Genomic DNA, 25,959 nt, shown 5'->3' on the forward strand with positions numbered 1-25,959 from the left:
GGCACCGTCAGCCATCGGTGTCAGGACGCAGAGGGCTAGCGGGCTGTGGAAGACTAGCTGCAGAGCGGAGCAGCAGTGAGGCTGCAGAGCGGAGCAGCAGTGTGGCTGCAGGGCGGAGCAGCAGTGAGGCTGCAGAACGGAGCAGCAGGGTGGCTGTGGAGTGATCGTCGGAGGAGATGCGGGCCTGAGCGAGGACGCCGTGTGAGCGAGATTTATACGAACCCAAATACAGGACAACGGAGATCGACACTGAGAAAGAGTCCTTTATTACACGTCCATACACATCCATACACACACAACAATGCATATCCACACACACACAACAACTGTCCCGGGGAATCTCAATCCTCTGAGAACCAACCCGGGTCTTGCACGGCAGGTGTACGAACATCGGCCCCAACCCCTTTGAAAAGAACTCAACGAGATGAATAAATAACGGCGCCCTCGATAAATCAATAAACAGATGCGCATCGCGTCTTAGACGAAGCGGGGAGAGTGCACAGCCGTTCATAATACACGAGGGCGGTCGGTGATTATAATTCACACACGTGTGTGTGTTTGATTCTACTGCCCAAGGTATCCTCTTTAATGTTTACAGGAGCCCATGGAGAGCCCTTACTGAATGCCCTTGCCAGCTGCTCCCAGCCTTGCCCCTGGCCCCCAAACGCCCCACACACCCCCCCCCCTCTTATCCTCTCACCTTCACCATCTGCTCGGCCATCTGCAGTCGTCCATCCAACTCCCTGCGGATTTGTGCTGCTTGCTCATCTGCGTTGTCCAACTGGGGTCATTGCGTGCGCGCCACGGCGGGGGGGGGGGGAGTGGAAAAAAGAGAGGGAGAAAAGAGCAGCGAGGGATTCATTCCTTTGTCACCGAATCATTTTTGTTGCCAGGAACAGTGCAGCCATAGAGACCGGCCGAGATCTAGCAGGTCGCCTTGTTCGATCTCCAGGCGCGGCAGTTGAAACAATAAATGGCCACGTAAATTTTCAGTCTCCCCGCCCTCTGTCCGCCCAGCCGTACAGATTGGGTGAGCCGCGGAGGAGTCAGTCGATCGGTGGGTTCGCGTGCGGCAGGGTAAAGTAACGGGCGGCACCCGCTGGACTTGCAATCCAGGCTCGGTTCGGTCAGCCGGCGCGGCGTTTGTAGCAATGGGTGGGGATTTGTTGAAGCCCGACCGCCTCTGTCCACCCAGCAGTTGAGTCGGTCGGCAGATGGCACGTGGCAAAAATCCAAGCACCGATCGATGATAGAATTGGCCAAACATCCCAATACAGCAGGAGCCTCCTGAAGCAGTGTCTTGAGACTCGGTGCGATGCTTGTGGGTAAATAATTGGTATTATCATCATTATTTGTACAAATGATTATTGTACTATTTACATTAAAGGTGTGAATTACAGTGGCTCACAAAAGCACGTAATCAAGGAGCATAACTCTTTACAATGTGCACCACTCGATTGCAGGGGTAGAGATGGATTTGCTCCATCCCATCATCATAAGAAGTGGCGACGGCTTAGTGGGGAGGCCTTCAGCCAGCAGTAGATTGATCATGGTTGATGATAATGCCGAGAAACTAATCGTGAAACATTGACCATGTGGATCAATTCCGTGCCCCGGTTATACAGGACCCACTTCAGAGGGACGATATTTGTAGTTCTGATTGAAATTGATTCCGATTCAAAAGTATCTCAGAAGCGCCTTCAAAATCACGATCCATCTCCCGGCGCCCCAGCCATGTAACCAAGTGTCACAATGAGGAGTCTTCGATTCGATTTATAGTTTTGTCAAGCGATTACCTTTGAGTCCGTGGAATTTCTGAAGTGTTTTTCTATCTGGGTTTGTTACAGACATCAGCATAAGTGCATCATTACCATACAATTCGCATACATGATAAATAATCAATGGTGTTGCTGCTCCCGCAACCATGCTAATGTAAGGATGATGATGAATCTCATGTTGGCGATAGCGATGATGTTGTTGATGCTTATGCCTATATAAAAATGCTAATGACGATGGTAATTAAACGTATATTTATTACTCAAGACGATGATGATGTTTACGCCGATCGTGTGACAATGATGAGAAAGCTGTTGATAAAGGTGATGACGATTATTCAAATGTAAATACATACAATGATGAATCTGATTGTGATGAAAGCAATTATTCTTATGATGATTATACTGTTGGAGATGCTGTTAATTATCATGATCTACATCATTAGACCTCCTTTGCCAGTAACAAAATATAATAATAGGGTTTTTTCCCTTTTTTTAGCAACAAAACTGAAACCTTTTTACAAGGATTCATGTCTGCATTAACCACAATGCTTGCAGTAAAAATGCCTTTTGTCCTCATCTGGTCTAGCATCAATTGAGATGAGGCTCAAAAGAAAGCTGTCTCTGGTGTGGACCAATCAGTTTCAAGGACAATGCATATATTATCAGGGTGTGATTTTTGTTTGCATTTTGACTGCAAGTATTGTGGTTAATGCAAACATGAATCCTTGTAAAAAGGTTTCAGTTTTGTTGCCAGAAAAAAGGGGAAAAACCCCTATTATTATATTAAATTATGATTATGTTTACACCTACAATGACGATGACAATTAGGATCCAGTTTAACACGTAGGCTTTCGTGACCAATATCATCCAAAATCCAGGTGTTTTTTGGTTAGATCGCATAAATATATAAATGTGCTCTCCACCACACCGGTGTGCTGTACTAGTAAGGAATTGGCATGTTCTGTTTACCAGAGGTGTGGACTCGAGTCATGTGACTTGGACTCGAGTCAGACTCGAGTCATGAATTTGATGACTTGCGACTCGACTTGGACTTGCATAACAATGACTTTGTCCCACCTCTGCTGTTTACGTAACAAACCTTACCAATTGGCTGTGTCCGATGCGGTGGGCTCAACGACACATTAATATATTTACACGATCTGACCCGAAACACCTGTACAATGAATTAGGATCCAATATTGACAACCATGATGATGATGACATTCTCCTGACGATGACACTCTGGCTCATGACAATGATGATGATGACGATGCTGTCGATGACTCCGCTTATGCCAATGGTGATGACGGTGGCCCTTATGCCGATGATGATGTCACCACGCGCTTGCGGTGTGTGCGGTCTTATTCTCGCACTGCTCCTTTGGGCAGCGAATTCTGTCAGCTCCGGTTAAATTTGCCAACCATCACGCCCGTGGCTGGCAAGGGCACTGGATGGCGGTGGTGGTGGGGGTAGCGGTGGTGGGGGTTTTGCTGGGGGTAGGTGGTGTGCGGGGGGTGATGGTGGTAATGGTGGTGGAGGTAATGGTGGTGGTGGTTGCGGTGGTGATGGTGGGATTGGTGGTAGTAGCGATGGGGATAACTGTGGCAGTGGTGATGGTGGAAGTGATGGACATAACGGTGGTGGTGGGAATCGTGGTGGTGGTGGTAGCGTAGTAGGTTGTGGCAGTAGCGATGGGGGCAGCGATAGGCGGTAACGGTGATGGGGTCGTGGTGGTGGGAATGGTGGTGGGGGTAGTGGTGGTGATGGTAGTGGGGGTGGGTGCTGGGTGTAACGGTGGGGAGAGTGGTGGTGGGGGTACATGGGCAAGGGGGTACATAAAGAAAGACAGGGGGTTGGGGGGGTTGCCACAGAAACAGCATTGCCACGGAAACAAGCTCATTATGACTACAGGCGAGGGGGAGGCTGCCACCAGCCGGTGTGACTCTATGCGAGTCAGAGTGCGGCATTGGGTGTGCGTGTGTCTGTGTGTCTGCGCGTGTGTCTGTGTGTGTGCGCGTGTTTGTGCGCGTGTCTGTGCGTGTGCGTGTGTGCGTGTGCGTTCGTGCACAATTTGTGGTAGTGTGGTGGTTTAGCGCCTGCTACGCCACGAACCCGGCGACCCGAGCTCGATTCCCGCTCACGGCCACAAACACCAGTGACGATTATCGGACCGTTCCTTGGCCTCTTCTAGGTCGACTCGGCCTCAAATGAGTACCCGGTGCGATTAGGAGTAAACATCGCCACTCGGGAAACAAAGGCGGTCGGGCGTGGTGCTGGCCACCCACCTCCTAGTGTGCCTTACCGGCCTTCATAGGTGCTTGCTAACAGCACTTGCCCCGAAAGAATGTTAAGGCTATACGGGGAATCTTTGTCTTTGCTTTGTATGGATGTGTGTGTTGTATGGGCAGGTGTGCGTGGAGAGTGGCGATAACAATGGTCCGTGCAATGCGGAACCCCGACCTGAGTTCAGTTCCCAGCCACGGTCTTCATGAAACAATTAAAGTATGTATGTAGAACTTCTTTCACACCGTATACAGCCAGCCGTGTCAATTGGAGGTGTTGAAATGTTTTTTTTTATTTTACCAGGTAAGGCCCACTGAGCTATATAGATATTTTTCAGACGCGACCTGGCTATCACAAACGACAGCTCAACGAAGTGGCTTATCACGTGGGGATTTATAGCAGCAGCCAAATATTCTAAACGCGTGATGTTGATTCTAAATGTGGTGGGGGAAAACCGGAGAAGTCGAAGAAAAATCCACGCGACCACGGGGCGAGAGAGAGTCATGCAAACTACAAACGCTGTAATACTGGTGCAAGGGTCGGGATCAAACCCAAAACCTCCTGCATACCGGGTAAGGAAGATAACAGCTGGGCACACCGAATCACATCTCGCCAGATGAGGCAGTGGGTGCTCACCCTCCATGTTTACAGCCCTTGTCGAGCCAGTGTTGGAAATTCCACATTCCTATGACGGGGGTTGGGGGAGTGGGGCAAGTGTAGCCGCAGCCCGTGCCCCAACAGTTTGTAGGTGTGCACATATATGAGCTGTGAGTACGTGGGGAGCTCTCTCCGCCTGCGACTGATTTAGGATGCTGTGATGATCTGGGCTTTGATCAGAAGAGACGTTTGATCTGCTAAACGAGGGGGGGGGGGGCAGGAGGTAACGCCCCCCCCCCCCTCACGACACACGTGGGGGGGGGGGGGAGTGGAGGAATTAATTCAAGCTGTCCTTAGATAAACAACATCGTGAGAATTGGTAGCCGAGTCAATTAACGCCCAGAGAGATTTGGGTTTAACCGAGGATTGGCAGAGATTGGGACCGCGTGGGCGAGCGTCATGAGCGAATTGTGACAAGCGCATCTGTGTTGACAAATTGCGTGTGTTGACAAACGCATCTGTGTGTGTGCAGACAGCTTCCACCTTTTCACGGTAAAAATAAAATAAACGCGTGTTTGTTTTGACACATTGACCAATTTAGCTGAATGTAATTACGTACGTTTTTATGTTAAATCGTGAATATTATTTTCCCGAATCCGATCCTTGACATGACCGAGCATCCACTGGGATCTCTCGCGCAGTCGTCGTGCTAGATGTGGGGGGGGGGTCTCATCCAGCAGTGGATTGACAGAGACAGCTGTGTGCACGTGCGCGTACAACAGATGACGTTCCCGTATGTATTGCTCGCGTCACCGAGGCCGTAGTAGTATATTTTAATAAAGTGTCATTTGGTGCAACGGACAGACACGCTCGCACAAATACAAACATCCCCAGTGTAGCCTTCAGAGACAGCCGGGGAGTGCTGTTAGCGAACACCTATGAAGACCACACACACAAACAGATGGACACACACAGAGAGCCAGATGAACACACAGAGAGCCAGATGAACACACAGAGAGCCAGATGAACACACAGAGAGTCAGATGAACACACACAGAGAGACAGATGGACACACAGAGAGCCAGATGGACACACAGAGAGCCAGATGAAGACACAGAGAGCCAGATGGACACACAGAGAGCCAGATGAACACACAGAGAGTCAGATGAACACACAGAGAGCCAGATGAACACACAGTGAGTCAGATGAACACACAGAAAGTCAGATGAACACACAGAGAGCCAGATGAACACACAGAGAGCCAGATGAACACATAGAGAAAGACGTCAGACCGATAAACTCTGAGAATGGCGGCGAGGAGATAAGTGGGTGAAGGGAGAGAGCCGCGACACAGCAGGCGTAGGAGTGGGAGATGAATCGCCTGACGTGAAGAGGCCGTGAGCTGGGATGGCGAGATCGCTGCTCACGAGGTCGTTAGGAAGCAATTACAGCTCGCAGGTCTTTCACACGGAGAGGCTCGACATCTCTCACTCGCTAACGCGCAAAGACAGAGGGTCCCCCCCCTCCCTGCATAATCATAACAGACTTTTTGGGGCGGGCAAGTGGTGTTTAACGGGCAACTACGAAGGCCGGCACGGCAAGCGAGCGGGTGGGGTGGCAAGCACTACGGCCATACACCTTTGTCTCCCCAGTGGCGATGTTTCTACAGCGCACCAGGTCGTCAATTCGAAGCAGAGTAGACCTCGGGGAAGGCCCAGCACCGGTTCAGATAATCGTCACTCGCGTTGGCTATGAGCGGGGAATCGAACTCGGGTCACCGGGTTCGTAGCGCAGCGCGCCAACACCGCTGCACCACCGCGCACGTACACGCAAGCCCCCCAACAACATTCATCCATGACCAGCTCTGGCTTCAGCCACGACCGCCACACACCCCCGCTGCCATCCAGCCATTACGACCCCGTTCGAAGGCAAGCGATGACCTCTGCCCTAGCGCAATGGCTACAGAACAGCGAGGAGATCCCGCCACGCAGAGGCGTAGCTAGGGGGGGGCAGGGGGATACATATGTCCCTGGGCGCCAAGGTAAAGGGGCGCCAAAATGAGGCTTACAATGTTACATTATAACTTATTGCGGCGGGCGCGGCAGCCTGAAACTACTGCACAAATCTACACCTCAACCTAAAAGTTTATATATCCCGCCACACACAGCCTACATGTCATGTAATTAAATTTTGGTATGTGATTAAACGGGGGGGGGGGGGGGGGGGGCGCCAATTTTATAGTTCGTCCCCAGGCGCAAATTATCCTAGCTACGCCACTGCCGCCACGTGGCCCTCAGAACGCTTTCCAACTTAGGTAGACGGCACGACCGGAAGAGAAGACGTTTACTCTCGTAAACCAAGATCCAATGGGAGCACAAATTTAGTATCGTACATTGGTGTCGCTATTAGGGAGCTTCCCACGAAAATCGTTAGAGTCTTTGCCCAACAACAGCGATAAAAAAAAAGTCATCGGTAAAAAGGATTTCGCCTCCACGCCCAGGGTGATGACGTAGTCTCGCGTTGTCCCACGGCGAACAGCGTGCGACATCATCTCGTTGTGCGGCTAGGAGGGTAACGTCATCGTCTGTGCTGAGATGCTTGGGGAGTCATTGGCATGTTAAAAAAAGGGTGACTGGATTCTTGCATTTGCGTGCTTTTTCTTCCTTGTTTTTTTTTTTATAAAACTGTTGTGCCCGTGGCACACACCACGGCTGGCAAGGGGGGTTAAAGACTATAGTGAGTGAGAAAAGATACAAAAAAAGTAGGAGGGAAGAGAGCAGAAGGGAAGTAATGGAAAAATACGAGGAAAATGATGGAAAGGGAAGGAAAAACTGGAATAAGGAATCGGGAAAGGATGAGTGGCGTCTGTCTTCACCGGGGCTGCTGGGATTGGGGATGGATTCGGAGTGGCGGTGGCCACAGAGAAGTAATTCACGGGAGGCTGGAACCCATTGAGATTGAGATTCTCCCCCAACCTGCCCCCCACCACAAAATGATGTTCCAATTGCGCTCTCGGCGTCAAGTCATGTGGAGAGATTTCCCCGCTCCGTACTCTGCTGCGAGGAGTGCATCACCCTGTGCGTCGCGGTTACAATCCCACTGAGGCGTGGTTATGAAGGCGACCACCATCATCATCATCGTCGTAACGTGGTGGTGGTGGCAGTGGCGACTGACGCTCCGAGCGGCAGCTTGTCGATGAGGAAACATGCCTGAGAGGGGACGTCCACTGAGGAGACGGAGCTATGAAATCGTCGAGCGTGCGAGCGAGAGCCGGGTTGTTACATCGAAGAACCATGAGGAGATGGCGATGGCCTCGAGGGGGGGGGGCGAGGCTTTCATCCACCAGTGGATTGGTGATGTCCGATTGATGATGATGAGAATTTCAGAAGCGATAAAAAATGGTGATTGTGCGCATTTCGATGATAAATCAACACAATAATGGCGGCGATAGTGGTGCCAATGACGTCACAGTCTGTGGGGATCTCGTGGACGTGACCTGGCGCGGTTGATCAACGGCGCCCCTCCCCCTGCCCCCCCCTTCCTCCTTCCCTCACCTCCACGCGTCGCCGCTCTCCGCTCTGACGCCTCAAGGTGGCCTGCGGGCCGAGCTGCCGACGCAGCCGCGGCGTTGCGGGGGAGGGGGGCACGCAGAGGACGCTCCCCACCCCTCGAACCCCCCCCCAACCCCCCACCCCTCGAACCCCCCCCCAACCCCCCACCCCTCGCAGCCCAAATGCCGCTCAGCGCTGCTCGTAAACATTGGGAGTGCGCTGGGAGCAATGTCAGAGCGATCGTCGGCAGAAATTAATTATCGTCGCGCCACATTCGCCTCCTCCTCCACTTCCGCCTCCTCCTCCACTTCCTCCTCCTCCTCCACTTCCTCCTCCTCCTCCACTTCCTCCTCCTCCTCCACTTCCTCCTCCTCCTCCACTTCCTCCTCCTCCTCCACTTCCTCCTCCTCCTCCACTTCCTCCTCCTCCTCCACTTCCTCCTCCTCCTCCACTTCCTCCTCCTCCTCCACTTCCTCCTCCTCCTCCACTTCCTCCTCCTCCTCCTCCTCCTCCTCCACTTCCTCCTCCTCCTCCTCCACTTCCTCCTCCTCCTCCACTTCCTCCTCCTCCTCCTCCTCCACTTCCTCCTCCTCCTCCACTTCCTCCTCCTCCTCCACTTCCTCCTCCTCCTCCACTTCCTCCTCCTCCTCCACTTCCTCCTCCTCCTCCACTTCCTCCTCCTCCTCCACTTCCTCCTCCTCCTCTTCTTCTTCTCCCTGGCGTTTATACCACTCACGTGGGGTCCCCGGCTGCTTGACCGCCCCTCTCTCTCCACTCGCCCCTCTCTCTCCACTCGCCCCTCTCTCTCCACTCGCCCCTCTCTCTCCACTCGCCCCTCTCTCTCCACTCGCCCCTCTCTCTCCACTCGCCCCTCTCTCTCCACTCGCCCCTCTCTCTCCACTCGCCCCTCTCTCTCCACTCGCCCCTCTCTCTCCACTCGCCCCTCTCTCTCCACTCGCCCCTCTCTCTCCACTCGCCCCTCTCTCTCCACTCGCCCCTCTCTCTCCACTCGCCCCTCTCTCTCCACTCGCCCCTCTCTCTCCACTCGCCCCTCTCTCTCCACTCGCCCCTCTCTCTCCACTCGCCCCTCTCTCTCCACTCGCCCCTCTCTCTCCACTCGCCCCTCTCTCTCCACTCGCCCCTCTCTCTCCACTCGCCCTGTCGTGGGCCATCATCTCCGCGTCCACTTCTTCACATCTGGCTTCGGCCAACTTAGCATCACCCCTCTCTCTCTCTCTGGGCCTGTTATCTCGCTCTCCGCCCATGTTGCTTCCTTGTCGACTTCCTCTGTGGGTTTCCCTCTCTTCTTCGTGATCAGAGATTTTCTTCCGGCGCGTCTGAGATGTACACCACCACTCCTGCCCGCTTCCTCGCCTCTCAACTTCTCACCCGATCCATTATTGCGATCCCACGGCTCCATCTAATCATCATCATCCTCGTGTCCGCGGTGCATAAACGTGTGTTGCCGACTGCCATCTAGAGCCCAACCGGACCCTGGTCATACTTAGGGGCCGTCCATAAATGACGTCACGCGATTTTGGACTATTTTTGACCCCCCCCCCGCCCTTCGTCACACGACGTCACAAAAAGTCAGACCCCCCCCCTCAAATATGACGTCACAAAGCTCTGCCCCCTCCCCCAAAAATACATAAAACATGCTTCAATTCGCTTTAAACTATTGTCATTGTAGTGCGTATTTAATGGCGCTGCACTCTGATGTTGTAGGATAAAACATTTATTAAAAAGTATATTTAATTAAGTAGAACGTGTTGTCTATATTTATTTAAAGTTGCGCATTTTAATGTGACATCACATTTCTCAACCACCCCCCGTCGTCACACATCGTCACAAATGTCTGACCCCCCCCCCCCAGGTGCGTGACGTCATTTATGGACGGCCCCTTATTTACTTTTCTGCTCCGTTTTCTGTTGCAAACACGGCAGCTGCTCAGATGTGGGCAGATCTGACTGCTGCCACCCCCGATGGGCAACTGGGATGGCAACGTCCAAGCAGACGCACACACAAGTCAGATGCCCACCAGAGGATGTTGTCTTCTCTGGGTCACGGCACTTCAAACAATATCTACGTACATTGAACTTCTTTTGCACCGTACGTGGCCTACAAGGCTCGTCGAAGGTGCGAGGCAAGGCCATAAAACTAACCACACGAATCTAAAGAAATCCGTTTTCAATCGAGAAAATATATCAGCGTATGCTGATGTGACACGTGCGATCACTCATCTCTACCCCTCGTCCCCGAGTGTACCATCTCCCCCACTCTCTCTCTCAGCTCACCGTCATCTCACCAATCTGTCCGTGTTTTCTCTCGGTGGGCCACCTTCAAGAGTCTTTGCGGGACAGATTTGCCCCCCCCCCCTTCTCCTCGCGGGCTGCCAGGCGAAGAAGCCCGCTCGAACCAAATCGCTTGCTCGTCAAACTCAATTGTTTCACGAACCTCCGTTCCCGTTGGCCTGGACAGAACTCTGCCACGCCACGCCCCTGCTGTAGCAGGTCGCCATGGCTGCGCATGGTAAACGGGGCCGATGATTGCTGCTGATGATGATTGCCTAAAAAGCCGTCCTAGTTTAGCGCGACCTTTAGTCTGCCCCATTGCTCCGGCGTTCAAAATGCGATCAGCGAAATTGGCCGGCAATCGGCTGCGTACATCGCTTATTCGCCGGTAGGTGGGTGGGGTGGGTTTTTTTGTATGTTGCCCAGCAGGCAGCGTCGGTGGCCACTCGTCTAAGGTGATGCATAAATAGGCGGCTCATTAGCGCGGTGCACAGAGCGCGTGGGCGGGGGGGCCAACGCTCGTTTGTGAGACGAGCAAACGGGGGTGGGAGCACGGCACGGCAGGAGCACGTGGACATTGCCCCTCTCATCTCTCTCTCTCACCTCTCTCTCAAAGCGATGACGAGGTGAGAAAGGTTCAACGAAGCAGGAGACGTAGACCAAGCGGGAGTTGGTAATGATGATCATGGTGGTGGTTGGTGGTGGTTGCAGCCCTGACGATTAAGATCACCTCTAAATAATTCTGATGATAATTGATGGATGAGGACGATGTAGAACTTCTTTCACACCGTACGCTGTCAACCGCGTTAACCGGAGGTGCGGGGAAGGACACCAAACTAAACACAAAAAGCAGTTCTAAAGAAAATCCGTTTTAAATCGCGATTCAAAATGACAACGACGTTGACGCCGGCAGCGTACCTGGCAGGCGTTGTACAGCAGCTGGTGCTCGAATCTCTTGACCCCGAGGATCTGCTGGAACATGTCGTACAGCTGCTCCTTGGACATGAGCATCTCCGTGGCCGGCACCATCATCGCGACGGCGCCGTGGCCCCGCGTTGGGGGGCCGCCGGGCCCGCCGCCAGGCCCCGTGGCCACGGACACCATCGAGTCATACTTGCCGAGCCACGAGTTGAGCACCGTCTCCTTGGAGACGCCGTCGATCTCGGGGAGGCCGCGGATGCGGCGCTGCACGTGGCGGCGGAACGCGTCGCGCAGCTCGCCCTGCGCCAGGCCGCCGGCGCTCACCATGCGGGCCACGCGCTCATCCTTCAGGAAGCCCTGCGGCGGTGGGGACCCCCGCGGGCGGGAGGAGGCGGGCGGCAAGAGGGTAACGAGCGTTTAGACGACATCAATTGGGCCCAAAGAAGACCTCATCGGGTGACCCCCCCCGCCCTCCCACCGATACCTCTTGCTGGCTTCTCGCTTCTCCGCAAGCCTTGGGGGCCCGCAGAGAATCGCCGCGCAGACGACGCGGCCGTCGTGGCCGTTGTGGCCGTCTAGCGCGCATAAGCCGAAAGTAAAAAACGTCGGTTCGACCGGCGGCCGTGGAGCGGGGCGCAAACGACGGGGTGCGCGGTCGACCGCTGCTGCCTGCCAGTGAAGAGATGAGGCTCATTTAATGGTAACCGGTGACCGCTGTCAGAATGGCTTCCCGGTTCCAAAATGTAGGGAACGGGTTAGCGATTGCCGTGGAATGTTGGCAATGAGCACACGGATTGGGTCTCGCGTCGAGGCTTCAAACTTCCCTGCCGGTGGAATCTAACCGGCGACCTATGGGTGACCAGTCCGGTGTGCGAACCGGTACCATCACCGCTGTGGCAGCTTCCTTAAATTCGTCAGTAAAAAAAGAAAAGGTAGCGAACTGATATTTCTTGCTGGACATATCTATATGGGTAGCAAACTGGTACCTGGGTTCTTACCGGTTTTTCCCTGGGAATAAAAAATTAAACAATTTTAGCCACCCTAATGACGACCAATAAATGACAGCACCAAGGCGATTCACCAGCTGACAACCAGGACCGTCGAACGGGAAAACGAAACCGCAACATCAACCTCTAACTCGTGTTGCCGTTCCACAAATCAGTTTCTTATCAGCGCCGCACGCCGCACGGAAACAAAGAAGATGAACACCCAGTAGCAGGGACCAGGGCAGCAGCGGAAGAACAACAACCAACTCGATTGCGTTTTCAGGTTGTTTTGTTTAACTAGGTGAGACCTCAAGGGATCAGAGTGAGTCTCATTTTCCTGGGGGCATTAGTCTGCCAGTAAGTGGCCACGAATGCTGTTCCTGCTACTGCTGTGTGTAATCAAAATTGAGTAACGCGCGGTGTAAGTTTTCGAATTTGACAAAATCTGAACCCTGACACCGGCACACAGAGGCCGACTCTTGCAAAAATCACGTCACGAGATCCTTCAACCTCCACTGCGAGGTTGAAAAAGACGGGACACGTAGTTATTCTTACGGCTCGTGCTCATCGGGGCGGCCGCAATGGTTCGAACCGTGAACCCCTCTGCAACGAGCGGGCGAACGCGCTACTGCTGGGCTGCATCACGCCAGCAGCTGCAGCAGCTGCAGCAGCAGCACGAGAGTGATAATAGTTGAGCAGAGGCGATAGCAGCAGAATCAGCAGTGACAAATTACGTAGCGACATATTTACCAGAAACAGCACGCGGGCGGATACGAGTTTAGCAGAAGCTGCAGCGATAATCGTAGCAGCAGCAGCAGCACACTTACCGTAATTCGCATTAAAAGTCATATCTCGAGCTTGCGTATCTTTTACTTTCCAGGTGTTCCCCATTCTGTCTCTCAGCTTTATTCAGAGCGTGCACCTATCCACGCTTTCTTTGTACCAAACGTTTAAGCTTTTATTCCAGTTTCTTTGTCAATGTCTGGATAAGCCCGGACACGAGGATCTGCCCTTATCAGTGCGTCCACCTCGCGCATCACAACGGATAAGAGAACATCCAAGGAACTGAACATTGGCTGCAGGTTCTGGCAAGAGAGTGAGCGGTTTACGATCTCGAGGGTTCGCGTTTCAAGTTTACTTTGTTAATGAGGCGGGCAATCAAAGAGATCGGGACGAGACATTTACTTGAGTCGGTAAGTGGGCGAATGTGTGACCGCATGAGTGAATGAATGGGTGAATGGGTGAGTGAATGCATCAGTGGGTGTTTGCATGAGTGGATGAATAAGCGAGTGGATACATTATTGAGTGACATGATGAATAAGTTCAGGTTTTAAGTAGATTTTGTATAACGAGGCGAGAACCCAAAGAGACCGAATGAGACTCATTTGAAAGTGTTATTTAAACTGTTTTATTTTACCAGGTGAGGCTCACTGATCCTAAAAGATCTTGTTCATAAGCTATATGGCCAGAAATGATGGCTCAACAAAGTGGCTTAGAGCAGCCAAAAACTCACGTTGATTATAAAATGTTGAAGGGAAAAAAAAAAACAGAGGAACCGGAGAAAATTTAACGTTACTCCGAGGAGAGAGAGAGAGACACGCAAACTCCAAATATACAGGCGTTAGGGGCCTGGGATCAAACCCATGGCCTCCTGCAAACCAGGCGAGGGAGTTAACATCTCCTAGCCACCGTGATGATGATGAGAGAGAGAGACGCTGACTCCAAACATACAAGCAGGCATTGTCAGGGTTGGGATCGAACCCACGACCTCCTGCACACCAGGCGAGGGAGTTAACATCTCGCCGCCGAGTCACCCTCGGTAGTGAGGGTCACTAAAATTTAAATAAGCATAGCAAATAAAAAAAGCAACAGCAATGAAGCAAACAGAAATCAAAGCGTAAACAACTGGGACACACGAGGGAGGGTGGCTGGCAGCCGAATTAAATCGGGACAGGGAGTGGGGTGTGGGTCGGGCCGGCGGTGATGGTTGTGCGGGGGACGCGGGGCTGACAAGCGGCACAGCGCTCATCTCTGGCGCCGTGAATGTTTCATGGCCTCTTACGTAACCCGCGCGTGAGGAGGCAATTGCTTGAGCAGGGCAGAAAGCGCCCACCCCAACCCTGCGGGCACATCGGAGGGAATGAACCCAACACGAGCGAGGGCCCCGCGGCTGCCATGGGTGAGCGGCGCACGCAGGCGTGGCTAGGGGGAACGCAGTGCCAAGGTTGGCGAGATGTTAACTACCTCGCCTGGTATGCAGGAGGTCGTGGGTTCGATCCAGATCATGACACCTGCTGTAAATTTGGAGTTTGCGTGTCTCTCTCTCTCTCATCATCATTACGGTGGCTACGAGATGTTAACTACCTCGCTTGGTATTCAGGAGGTCGTGGGTTCGATCCAGACCCTGGCACCTGCTGTATATTTGGAGTTTGCTTGTCTCTCTCACTCTCTCTCATCATCATTATCATTACGGGGGCTATGAGATGTTAACTACCTCGCTTGGTATTCAGGAGGTCGTGGGTTCGATCCAGGCCCTGGCGCCTGCTGTATATTTGGAGTTTGCTTGTCTCTTTCCCCGTGGTCGCGTGGATTTTTCTCCGGGTCCTCTGGGTTTCTCCTCCACATTTAGAATCATGCATCTTAGAGCATTTGGCCGTTATAAATGTCCACGTGATGATAAGCCACTTCTCGTTGCGCTATCATTTGGGGTCAGGTCGCTTCTGAAAAAAGAGCTACATAGCCGAGTGGGCCTCACCTGGCAAAATAAAAAGAGACGGCGTTTCAGCGTGGTGGAAGAGCGTCGTTCGCTCCGTTGCTGTTCTATTTTACTTTCGCCTCCTCCTCCATCTCATGCCGCCTTCTCCTCACTCTCTGAGCAATGTTTAAAATTCGAGAGTGTAATAGTGAAACAAGTCAAGCCAAGAAAAAGTGTGGTCGGAGCCCTGCGGGGTGAGGTTTTGGGCTGTGTACGTCTGTGCTCTCTGTGTGTGTGGGTGTGCGCATGTGAGATGAGTATACGTGTCTAAGTGTGAGATGGCTTCGTATCCTTGTGTGTGTGTGTGATGCACGTGTGCGTGTGTGTGTTGCCCGTGTGTGTGTGATGCACGTGTGTGTTGCACGTGTGTGTGTTGCACGTGGGTGTGTGTGTTGCACGTGGGTGTGTGTGTTGCACGTGTGTGTGATGTACGTGTGTGTGTTGCACGTGTGTGTGTGTGAGTGATGCACGTGTGTGTGAGTGATGCACGTGTGTGTGAGTGATGCATGTGTGTGTGTGTGTTGCACGTGTGTGTGAGTGATGCACGTGTGTGTGGGTGTGTTGCACGTGTGTGTGTGATGTACGTGTGTGTGTGTGATGTACGTGTGTGTGTGTGAGTGATGCACGTGTGTGTGTGTGAGTGATGCACGTGTGTGTGTGTGTGAGTGATGCACGTGTGTGTGAGTGAATGATGCACGTGTGTGTGAGTGGGTGATGCACGTGTGTGTGTGAGTGATGCACGTGTGTGTGTGTGAGTGATGCACGTGTGTGTGAGTGAATGATGCACGTGTGTGTGTGAGTGATGCACGTGTGTGTGTGTGAGTGATGCACGTGTGTGTGAGTGAATGATGCACGTGTGTGTGAGTGAATGATGCACGTGTGTGTGAGTGAATGATGCACGTGTGTGTGAGTGATGCACGTGTGTGTGTGTTGCCCGTGTGTGTGAGTGATGCACGTGAGTGTATGTGTGTGAGTGATGCACGTGTGTGTGTGATGCACGTGTGTGTGTTGCGTGTGTGTGTTGCACGTGTGTGTGTGTTGCACGTGTGCGTGTGTGTGATGCACGTGTGTGTGAGTGATGCACGTGTGTGTGAGTGATGCACGTGTGTATGTGATGCACGTGTGTATGTGTGTGTATGTGTGTGATGCACCGGCTCCGGTTTAACAGCAGAGGTCTCACTCTGAATCAGTCGAGCGGCATTATCTTTTCATCGGTTGTGTAACGCTGTGTGGAAGCTACCTGGTCTGTCGTTCCGCACGAAGCTTCAGGTCTTCTCGGCCACAGTCATTCCCTCCCTTCTCTATGCTTGCGTAGAGGAGCCTTGCCTGCCAGTTAGAAACATTTAGGCTGGCCTGCCTACGATCCATCCTGAGTTTAACCAAACTGGATTGTGTGAGGAGCTCACAAATCCTTGAAAGATCTGGACAAAGTCCCATCGGTGAGCTCCTCCGGCAGGCAAGGCTGCGTTAGCTGGGCCATGTAGCCCGCATGACCAGCCACCGCATGCCTAAACAGCTTTTGTTCGGCCGGATCGAGGGGGCTAAACGGGCGTGGCATGGGCTGGAGAAGAGATGGAGTGATGTGGTACAGGAGGACGTGGAGCTGAGTGGACTTACCGATAACTGGTACCAGCGGTGTCAAGATCGGCCTCTGTAGAGGAGGCTCGTGAAGGACGCTACTGGGCAGTTGGAGGCAGTCGCCCTCCAACAACAACGGAGGGCGGAAGAGCAACGCTCACAACAACGAGCGGAGCGCGGGGTGGCTAAAGCACAGCAAGTTGGCACAGTAGGGGGCACAGGTGGTGCATCAGCCAGTCATCTCAGTCAGTCGACCTCTGCCCCGTGACCTCCTGCCAGCGGGCGTTCGACACTTCACGTGGCCTCAAGGTGCACATAGCCTGGCGCAAGGATCGTGGTGACGTCACCGCCACTTAGTGGCGAATGGCGGTTGTTGTTGTGATGCACATGTGTTTGTGTATATGTGATGCACGTGTGTGTGTGTGTGTGAGACGTATTTGTGTCAGAAGGATACCTGCTGTGTGTGTGCATGCGAGTTGTATCAAGGTGTGAGATGGCTTAATGTGTGTGCTGCACATGTATGTGTAATGCATGTGTGTGTGTGTGATGCACGTGTGTGTGTCATGCACGGATGCGGGGATCGTGCCACCACTGAGCTATATCGCCCTTTTAAAGAAGCAACTTTTCCGCAAAGGATATCCCAACGAAGTGGCGGATCGCGTGAAAATGTACAGCAGGCAAATTGTATAAACGCGTTTCTAAATGTGGAAGGAAAAAAAAACGGGAGGACCTGGAGAAAAATCCACGCGGAGAACACTAAAACTCCAAATACTGTGTACAGGAGGGCGCCAGGGTCTGGATCGAAGCCACGACCTCCTTGCACACCAGGCGAGGGAGTCCACATTAATAAACTTTCCCCATTGTTTCATCGGGGCTGCCGCGCCGGGCGCTCAAATCGAACTGGCGACCTCTGGATTCCAAGCACCAGTTTAGTTTGCCACTGAATCATGACCCCCACGCACACACACACACACACGACGCCATCACCACCACCGTGGCAGCGCAAGAGAAGGTAATGGATGTAATTGTATTTTAATGCGCGCATTAATTCCGTGGCACCGCGGTCACCTCCGAACATGCCGCCCGACCCCCGAGCAGAGATAATAAATTGGGTGAAAAAATAAATAAATAACGTCGCCACCAAACAAGCCAGCCCCTTATTTACGACCTAATTTCATTAATTACATCTGTGGAACTGTCCTTTAAAAAAATATATAATATATAAAAGTCACGGAATAAACGCCTTTAAAGAGGGTCGTTCTATTACGGCCAAAATGTCAAACGGTTAAATCTGCACGGCGAAAACAAATAAACAAAGAATCTCATCGCCCAGTCATCCCTAACGAGGGTGGCTTCGTGTCTGCACACGCCGCGGCGTCACGAGCGATTCTCCTCCATCGTGCGATGAAGAAACCCGACCCACCCGAGCCTTGCCTCCGTCAAAGGCGCAGCCCTGCAATCTCTTGCTCAGGCCACTGCCTCGCCCACGAGAGAGAGAGAGCGCACGCGCACCTCTAACTCTGTAGCTTGGCCTACTCTTCCACGCCGGCAAGACGTCTTGGAAGAGGTTGGAGTACCCACACTTTACCCCACCAACAATGCAACCTGCTGATCAACTTGACGGTGGTGAACCCCAAGTGTACTGCCCGGGTCGAGACACAGAACGGAAGGATTTCAGAAACTCGCGAAAAAAAATTCAACGGCAATGCCAGAACATCGAACTGGCGAGCTTTGCAGAGGCCCTTCTGCCAGCAATGCCTTGAGCAGGCGATTGCAGGTGTGCACCTTTACCTTCTACAGAGACTCACACATAGTCTTGTGATAGGTGCACGAAGGAGGGCCAGCCATTGCCCCAAGACGTCGAGTGCGGTGTTGCATTTGTTACTTTAAGGTCACGGCGTCATCGACAAATGCGCGCGGAGTTTTCTGGGTAGGTGAGATTGGCTAATGGGCGATGTCAGCCTGTTTAGCTCACTGGGGTGCAATGATTCACATGCACTAGAACGTTTTTTTTATGCGTTCCAGGAGTTAATAAGCAGATTGTGCAACTGAAGTGTCACGTGTTTCCTCTTTGCGTGAAAAGCCATTGGGGGGGGGGGGGTGACGTTGGCGGGGAGGGGGGTAATGGTTGGCCTGACGTGACTGCTTCATTAGCAGGAGAGTGGCTGTGAATCCCGTCGTCATTTGAAATAAAAATACCGGCACAGTGAATGTCCTGCATTTTCGTCGTGTGTGTGCATCACTGGGGCTGTGTGGGGAGCGGTAGTGAGGCGGTTAGCGCTACACTGCGCTATGAGCCTGGCGAGCCGGGTTCGATTCCCACTCACGGCCAACACCAGTGACGATTATCTGAAACGGTCCTGGGCCTCCCCCCTCCCCCTAGGTCGACTTAGCCTCAAATGAGTACCTGCTGGTGTGTAAACATCGCCACTGGGGAGACAAAGGCAGCCGGGCACGGTGCTGGCCATCCACGCCCTCGTGTGCCATGCCGGCCCTCATAGGTGCTCGCTAGCAGCACTTGCCCCAACACCCTGTTGATGTTATAGGGAGATCTTTGTCTTCGTGTGAAATGATGACTGATCGATTTCTAAACGTTATTATTTAACACGTGGGCTTTCGTGACCAAGATTAGGATTCAGCATTGATTTCCCTGCGTCAGATCGCACACGTACAATGTGTGCCATACACCCCTCCTCCACCCGTCAAGGCCAAATAATAAAGTTGTCACGTGATGAACAAGCGTGCCAATCTATTTCTGCTGCAGCATCACTGGTGGTGTTTGAGAGTGATTGTTAAATCTTGTGGATTGCTTCTGGAGGCCTCCCCCAAACTCCATGTCGGTCATCCGAGTATTTGTTTTTTTAACACGATGGTCAACGTGGGTCGTTGAAGGGAGAAGGGGGGTGCAGTACATTTTCCAAATCTCGAACTGGAAATTGAACTCAGGTCGCCAGGTGTGCCCACCGCTCCAACCGTACAGGAGATACGTTGGAGGTCGAAACTGACGTTAAGTTCAAGACCAGGAGTGTCTCACTGGCACGAATGCCCTGCGGCATTAGTCTGCCCAGTAGGGGGGGGAGGGGCGATGACCGCTGATTGGTGTATACTGTAATCGCGATGAGTAATTTGCGGAAAATTTCCGAATTTAGCAAAGTCGGACAATGTCGCCCACAATCAATTGTCTACCCCTTGAGAATTATGCCACGGGATCTTTGCTGTTGTACTGTTCTGGTTATTACACCCGCTGCTAATAATCAGGGCGGCCGCTGGATTCGAACGGTGAACCTCCGCAACAGCGCACCACCGCCGGGCGCGCGTCACCGCTCGGTCGATTCTCAGCATCGCGACGAGAGGGTGTGTCTTGGGCTCGGTGCGACATGCAAGAAAACTCATCTGGGAAGTCGTACGGCAGACCCACGCGTGGCCCTATCGCTCAAGGGCCAGGCACCCTTGGGAGTGGGTCCTTTTGAAACACTGCGAAGTGCCACCGGTGTCAACGTCACGAACCGAAGGGTCCATTCGGAAACGCTCTCGCAGAGCTGTGCAAAATCATCCGTGTTGGCAAATGGGCCCAGGAAGCGGATGCCACGAAACTACCTCGGAGATGCCGTCAAGCGACCGCTGTTGCAAGCAGAAGTCGGCGTCTTCCCACCCGCTCTAACCACGCGAGCGTAACGTTCGTCACGTGCGACAAACCTGATATTTGAATTCTCAGAGCTGGAATTGAGCGCCAAGTTCATTGCAAAAACTAAATTTAGTATTTTGTCCAGTCATTGAGACCATCAGCTCACTACACTCCGTGTGAGCGCGGTTTAATCACAACTCCGTCGTTGTGAGTCTATAGTGCCTCTATGTACAGCGAGTCTATCTATGGGCGTCTATGCGAGTCTTTGAGTCTCGATGCGAGTCATCGGTGACCGGGCTGAGACCACGAGACCACCAATCCACTGCACTTGACAGTCCAGTTTAAACCACAGCCGACTAAAACCTGGACTCAAACCCAGGCTCTTAGCGTTGCCGGCTCAGTGCTCTGACCTCCTGAGTCTTAGGGAACCACCGACCACTGCTGCCCCCCCCACACCTCCTTCACCTCACTGGATGTGCCCGCAGTGCAATGCGGCCAAACACATAAGGACCCTGCTCCATCATACCGCCGCCTCAGGCAGCCTGGCATTTCGGCCTAATTTATGACCGGGCTGCAGCCGGGCCTCGGTAATTGCTTCTGTGCGAATTCGACAGCGGCAAAACGTCCCTTAAACCTCCATTACGGGGAGCGCGCGGCGCGGCAACACAAGGGCACGAGCGAGGGAGAGCGGCGCGAGGCGCGGCGGTGGTGGTGGCTGTGGTGGTGGCGGCGGTGGTGGCTGTGGTGGTGGTGGCTGTGGTGGCTGTGGTAACTGTGGTGGTGGCTGTGGTGGTGGTGGTGGCTGTGGTGGTGGCGGCGGTGGTGGTGGCTGTGGTGGTGGTGGTGGTGGCTGTGGTAGCTGTGGTGGTGGTGGTGGCTGTGGTGGTGGCGGCGGTGGTGGTGGCTGTGGTGGTGGTGGTGGCTGTGGTGGTGGTGGTGGCTGTGGTGGCGGTGGCTGTGGTGGTGGCTGTAGTGGCTGTGGTGGTGGTGGCTGTGGTGGTGGTGGCTGTGGTGGTGGTGGTGGCTGTGGTGGTGGCTGCGGTGGTGGTGGCTGCGGTGGTGGTGGCTGTGGTGGTGGCTGTGGTGGTGGTGGTGGTGGCGGTGGTGGTGGTAATGGTGGTGGCAATGGTGGTGGCGGTGGCGGCTGTGGTGGTGGCTGTGGTGGTGGTGGCTGTGGTGGTGGTGGCTGTGGTGGTGGTGGCTGTGGCTGTGCTGGTGGTGGCTGTGCTGGTGGTGGCTGTGGTGGTGGTGGCTGTGGCTGTGGTGGTGGCTGTGGCTGTGGTGGTGGTGGCTGTGGTGGTGGTGGTGGCTGTGGTGGTGGCTGTGGTGGTGGTGGCTGTGGTGGTGGTGGCTGTGGCTGTGATGGTGGTGGCTGTGGCTGTGGTGGTGGTGGTGGCTGTGGTGGTGGTGGCTGTGGTGGTGGCTGTGGTGGTGGCTGTGGTGGTGGCTGTGGTGGTGGCTGTGGTGGTGGCTGTGGTGGTGGTGGTGGCTGTGGTGGTGGCTGTGGTGGTGGTGGTGGCTGTGGTGGTGGTGGCTGTGGTGGTGGTGGTGGCTGTGGTGGTGGCTGTGGTGGTGGTGGTGGCTGTGGTGGTGGTGATGGTGGCTGTGGTGGTGGCTGTGGTGGCTGTGGTGATGGTGGCTGTGGTGGCTGTGGTGGTGGTGGCTGTGGTGGCTGTGGTGGTGGTGGATGTGGTGGTGGTGGCTGTGGTGGTGGTGGCTGTGGTGGTGGTGACTGTGGCTGTGGCTGCGGCGGTGGCTGCGGTGGTGGCTGTGGTGGTGGTGACTGTGGTGGTGGCTGTGGTGGCTGTGGCTGTGGTGGTGGTGGTGGTAGTGGCTGTGGCGGTGGTGGCTGTGGTGGTGGTGGCTGTGGTGGTGGCTGTGGCTGTGGTGGTGGTGGCTGTGGCTGTGGTGGTGGTAGTGGCTGTGGTGGTAGTGGCTGTGGTGGTGGTGGCTGTGGCTGTGGTGGTGGTGGCTGTGGTGGTGGTAGCTGTGGTGGTGGTGGCTGTGGTGGTGGTGGCTGTGGTGGTGGTGGTGGCTGTGGTGGTGGCTGCGATGGTGGTGGCTGCGGTGGTGGCTGTGGTGGAGGTGGTGGTGGCGCGCGCCGAGCGAGCCGAGCCCAACCAGCAGGGTGCGAGGTGTTCGGGTGCAGACCAACAGACACGGATGGACGGACAGAGACAGAGATAAACAGGCACAGATGGGCGGATGGACGTAGAGAAGGAAACGGGATATCGAGAAGGATGGACAGACAGAGAGACGGATGGATAGATGAACAGGCATACGTACAGACGGACAGATGTTGTTGGACGGACAGACTGGTGAACAGATGGATGGTCACAGAGACGGACGGAATTTGTTCAAACCAAGTGAGGGCACACTGAGACCGCAAGTCTCTTTATCAAGGGAGGTCTGGATCTGTGAACAGGCACAGCGTGGGAGTGGTGGCACAGTGGTTAGGGCACTGCGCTATGACCCCAGCGACCCGAATTTGATTCCCAGCCATAGCCAGCACCGACATGTTAACCAGTCCCGGGAATACTGTTTACAAACCCGAACTGACCAGCGTGGTGAAGTAAGGTCAAGCAAACACCGTGGAAAAAGCGCATGGGAAGTCCTTCTCCTAGCAGTGGATTGACAAAGGGCAACATCATATAACTCAAATCGTGAGAGAGACCTGCGCTTCAAAAACAACCACGAGAACAGAAAGAAAATTGCACTACAAGAAAATCAAGCGTAAAATACGAGAGCCGGTCGACTGGCTCCCAATCCAATTCCAGATCAATTTCATGATCACTCACAGACTTCAAGATCGTCCATAGACCTCATCACTGTTTACCCCCCCCCTCCCATCTCGCTCCCCTCCTCACACTCTCCTACCTCTCCCCTCTCGTCTCACTCTGCTCACTACCACGCACTCTCCAACCTCTCATCTCGCTCGACTCTCCTCCACACTCTCAAACCTCTCCCCTCTCATCTCACTCTACTCCCCTCCATGCACTCTCCTGCCTCTCCCCTCTTATCTCTCATCTCCCTCTACTCTCCTCCACACTCTCCAACCTCTCCCCTCTCATCCCACTCTACCCCCCTCCAACAACCAAGTCCCCCCCAACCCCCACCCCCTCCCCGTCTTAAAAGCCCCCAGTCAACCTTCTATTCCGCTGCCCCACGGCGTCTTGAGGTGCGGTCCCATTTAGCCCGAGACGCGATGTCAATCCGAATTGTATTGTGCAAACAGTGAGCTGCACACACTGCTCTCGCAAAGCAAAAGCCAAGCTCCCCAGTATAGCCTTCGACAGACGGCCGGGGCAAGTGCGGTTAGCGAGCGCCTATTAACGCCGGCACGGATGGGTGGCCAACAACGTCGTCTGGCCGCCTTTGTCTCCCCCATTGCACCAGGCAACTCATTTGAGGTCGAGGCGACCTAGGAGAGTCGTAGCATCGGCCCAGATATTAATCGCTGGTGTTGGCACCTGCACACACGTGCACAGCCACTCTCACCACTCAATGCCATCCTGGCACCGCCACCCCTTGCCGCTAAGCCCATTTTGTCAATTTGCCCCATCCATTCAGCCTCAGTTATTTTAAATTATTCTCCCAGTTTTAAGGTTTCATTTGATTACACTTCACATTTTTAAATTATGGTGTAATTTTAAATGCATGCTCGCGCATACGCAGGCACACACACGTGTGTACAGCTCCACACAGAACCCCAACTCTCACCACCACCACTAACAATACCACCACTTTCACCTTCACCACCCTTACTTCCATCATCTCAATCACCACCACCCTCACCTCCACCACCACCCTCACCTCCACCACCACCCTCACCTCCACCACCCTCACCTCCACCACCCTCACCTCAACCACCCTCACCTCCACCACCCTCACCTCCACCACCACCCTCACCACCACCCTCACCTCCACCACCTCCACCACCTCCACCCTCACCACCACCTCCACTCTCACCACCACCACCACCCTCCACCACCACCCTCACCTCCACCACCACCCTCACCTCCACCACCCTCACCTCCACCACCCTCACCCTCCACCACCACCACCCTCACCTCCACTCTCACCACCACCACCCTCACCTCCACTCTCACCACCACCACCCTCACCACCAAAGATCCCCCGTATAGCCTTAACAGACTGTAGGGGCAAGTGCTGTTAGCGAGCACCTATGAAGGCCGGAACGGTACACGAGGGGGTAGGTGGCCAGCACCACGCCCGACCGCCTTTGTCTCCCCAGTGGCGATGTTTACACACCACACCAGGTACTCATTTCAGGCTGAGTCGACCTAGGGGAGGCCCAGGACCGGTTCAGATGATCGTCACTGGTGTTGGCCGTGAGCGGGAATCGAACCCGGGTCGCTAGGTTCATAGCGCAGCGCACTAACCGCTACACTACCGCTCCCCACCCTCACCACCACCACCACCACCACCACCACCTCCACCACCCTCACCTCCACCACCCTCACCTCCACCACCCTCACCTCCACCACCCTCACCTCCACCACCCTCACCTCCACCACCCTCACCTCCACCACCTTCACCCTCCACCACCCTCACCTCCACCACCGCCACCCTCACCACCACCACCTCCACTCTCACCACCACCACCCTCCACCACCACCACCCTCACCTCCACCACCCTCACCTCCACCACCCTCACCTCCACCACCCTCACCTCCACCACCACCACCCTCCACCACCTCCACTCTCACCACCACCATCACCACCCTCATCTCCACCACCCTCACCTCCACCACCCTCACCTCCACCACCCTCACCTCCACCACCCTCACCTCCACCACCCTCACCTCCACCACCCTCACCTCCACCACCCTCACCTCCACCACCCTCACCTCCACCACCGCCACCTCTACTCTCACCACCACTCTCACCACCACCACCACCACCCTCACACACCACCACCTTCACCACTACCGTCACCGCGCACTCATGCATGGGATGACACTCGTGATATTTTCCTTCCCGTTCCAATTTGTATCTCGTTTATCTTGTTTTGTCCTCCGCTTCCCTCTCCAGCCCCGTCGCACAACCATCTCTCTCTCTCGCTCGTCCCTCCTATTTGTCTTTCCCCGCTCTCTCCCCCCTTACTCCCCACCACGCTACACTCTCCCTTTCCTCGCACCCCCCCCCCCCCCCGCTCTATCACGCCCTCATTCTCTCTTCCGCAGCCAAACACGGTTACATCACATCCCGCTCATGCGGAGAGACAACACAGAAATAACCTACGCCGCCGACTCACCACCCAGAATTACAATTCACGGGGCTTGTGCGGGGCCGATATTGTAAAACGGCGACCGCACATAGTCAGGTTTGTTAACACAATTGGTTAACACAATGGAATAACACAATGGGTTAACACAATGGAATAACACAATCGATTAACAAAATGGATTAACACAATGGGTTAACACAATGGAAGAACACAATGGATTAACACAATGGGTTAACACAATGGATTAACACAATGGGTTAACACAATGGGTTAACACAATGGAATAACACAATGGAATAACACAATGGAATAACACAATGGGTTAACACAATGGGTTAACACA

At 54.0% G+C, this 25,959-nt stretch overlaps 1 protein-coding gene across 3 annotated transcripts in view; it reads right to left on the bottom strand.

The window, feature by feature from the left end:
• LOC144730120 (calcium-dependent secretion activator 1-like) overlaps positions 1–25,959 on the bottom strand; it is a 117,056-nt gene that overhangs the window by 66,350 nt on the left and 24,747 nt on the right. For 2 of the 3 annotated variants that reach the window (XM_078610691.1, XM_078610690.1), the window contains exons 3-4: positions 11,419–11,778; positions 701–781 (exon numbers count right to left, since the gene is read on the bottom strand). In XM_078610691.1, coding sequence (XP_078466817.1) covers positions 701–781; positions 11,419–11,778 — 441 coding nt within the window. Of the gene's footprint in view, positions 1–700; positions 782–10,503; positions 10,634–11,418; positions 11,779–25,959 lie in introns of those variants that run through there. The other variant, XM_078610692.1, reaches the window with a different exon arrangement.

This window comes from Lampetra planeri, chromosome 34 (assembly GCF_965212315.1).
Source record: "Lampetra planeri chromosome 34, kcLamPlan1.2.h2, whole genome shotgun sequence".
NCBI lineage: Eukaryota > Metazoa > Chordata > Hyperoartia > Petromyzontiformes > Petromyzontidae > Lampetra > Lampetra planeri.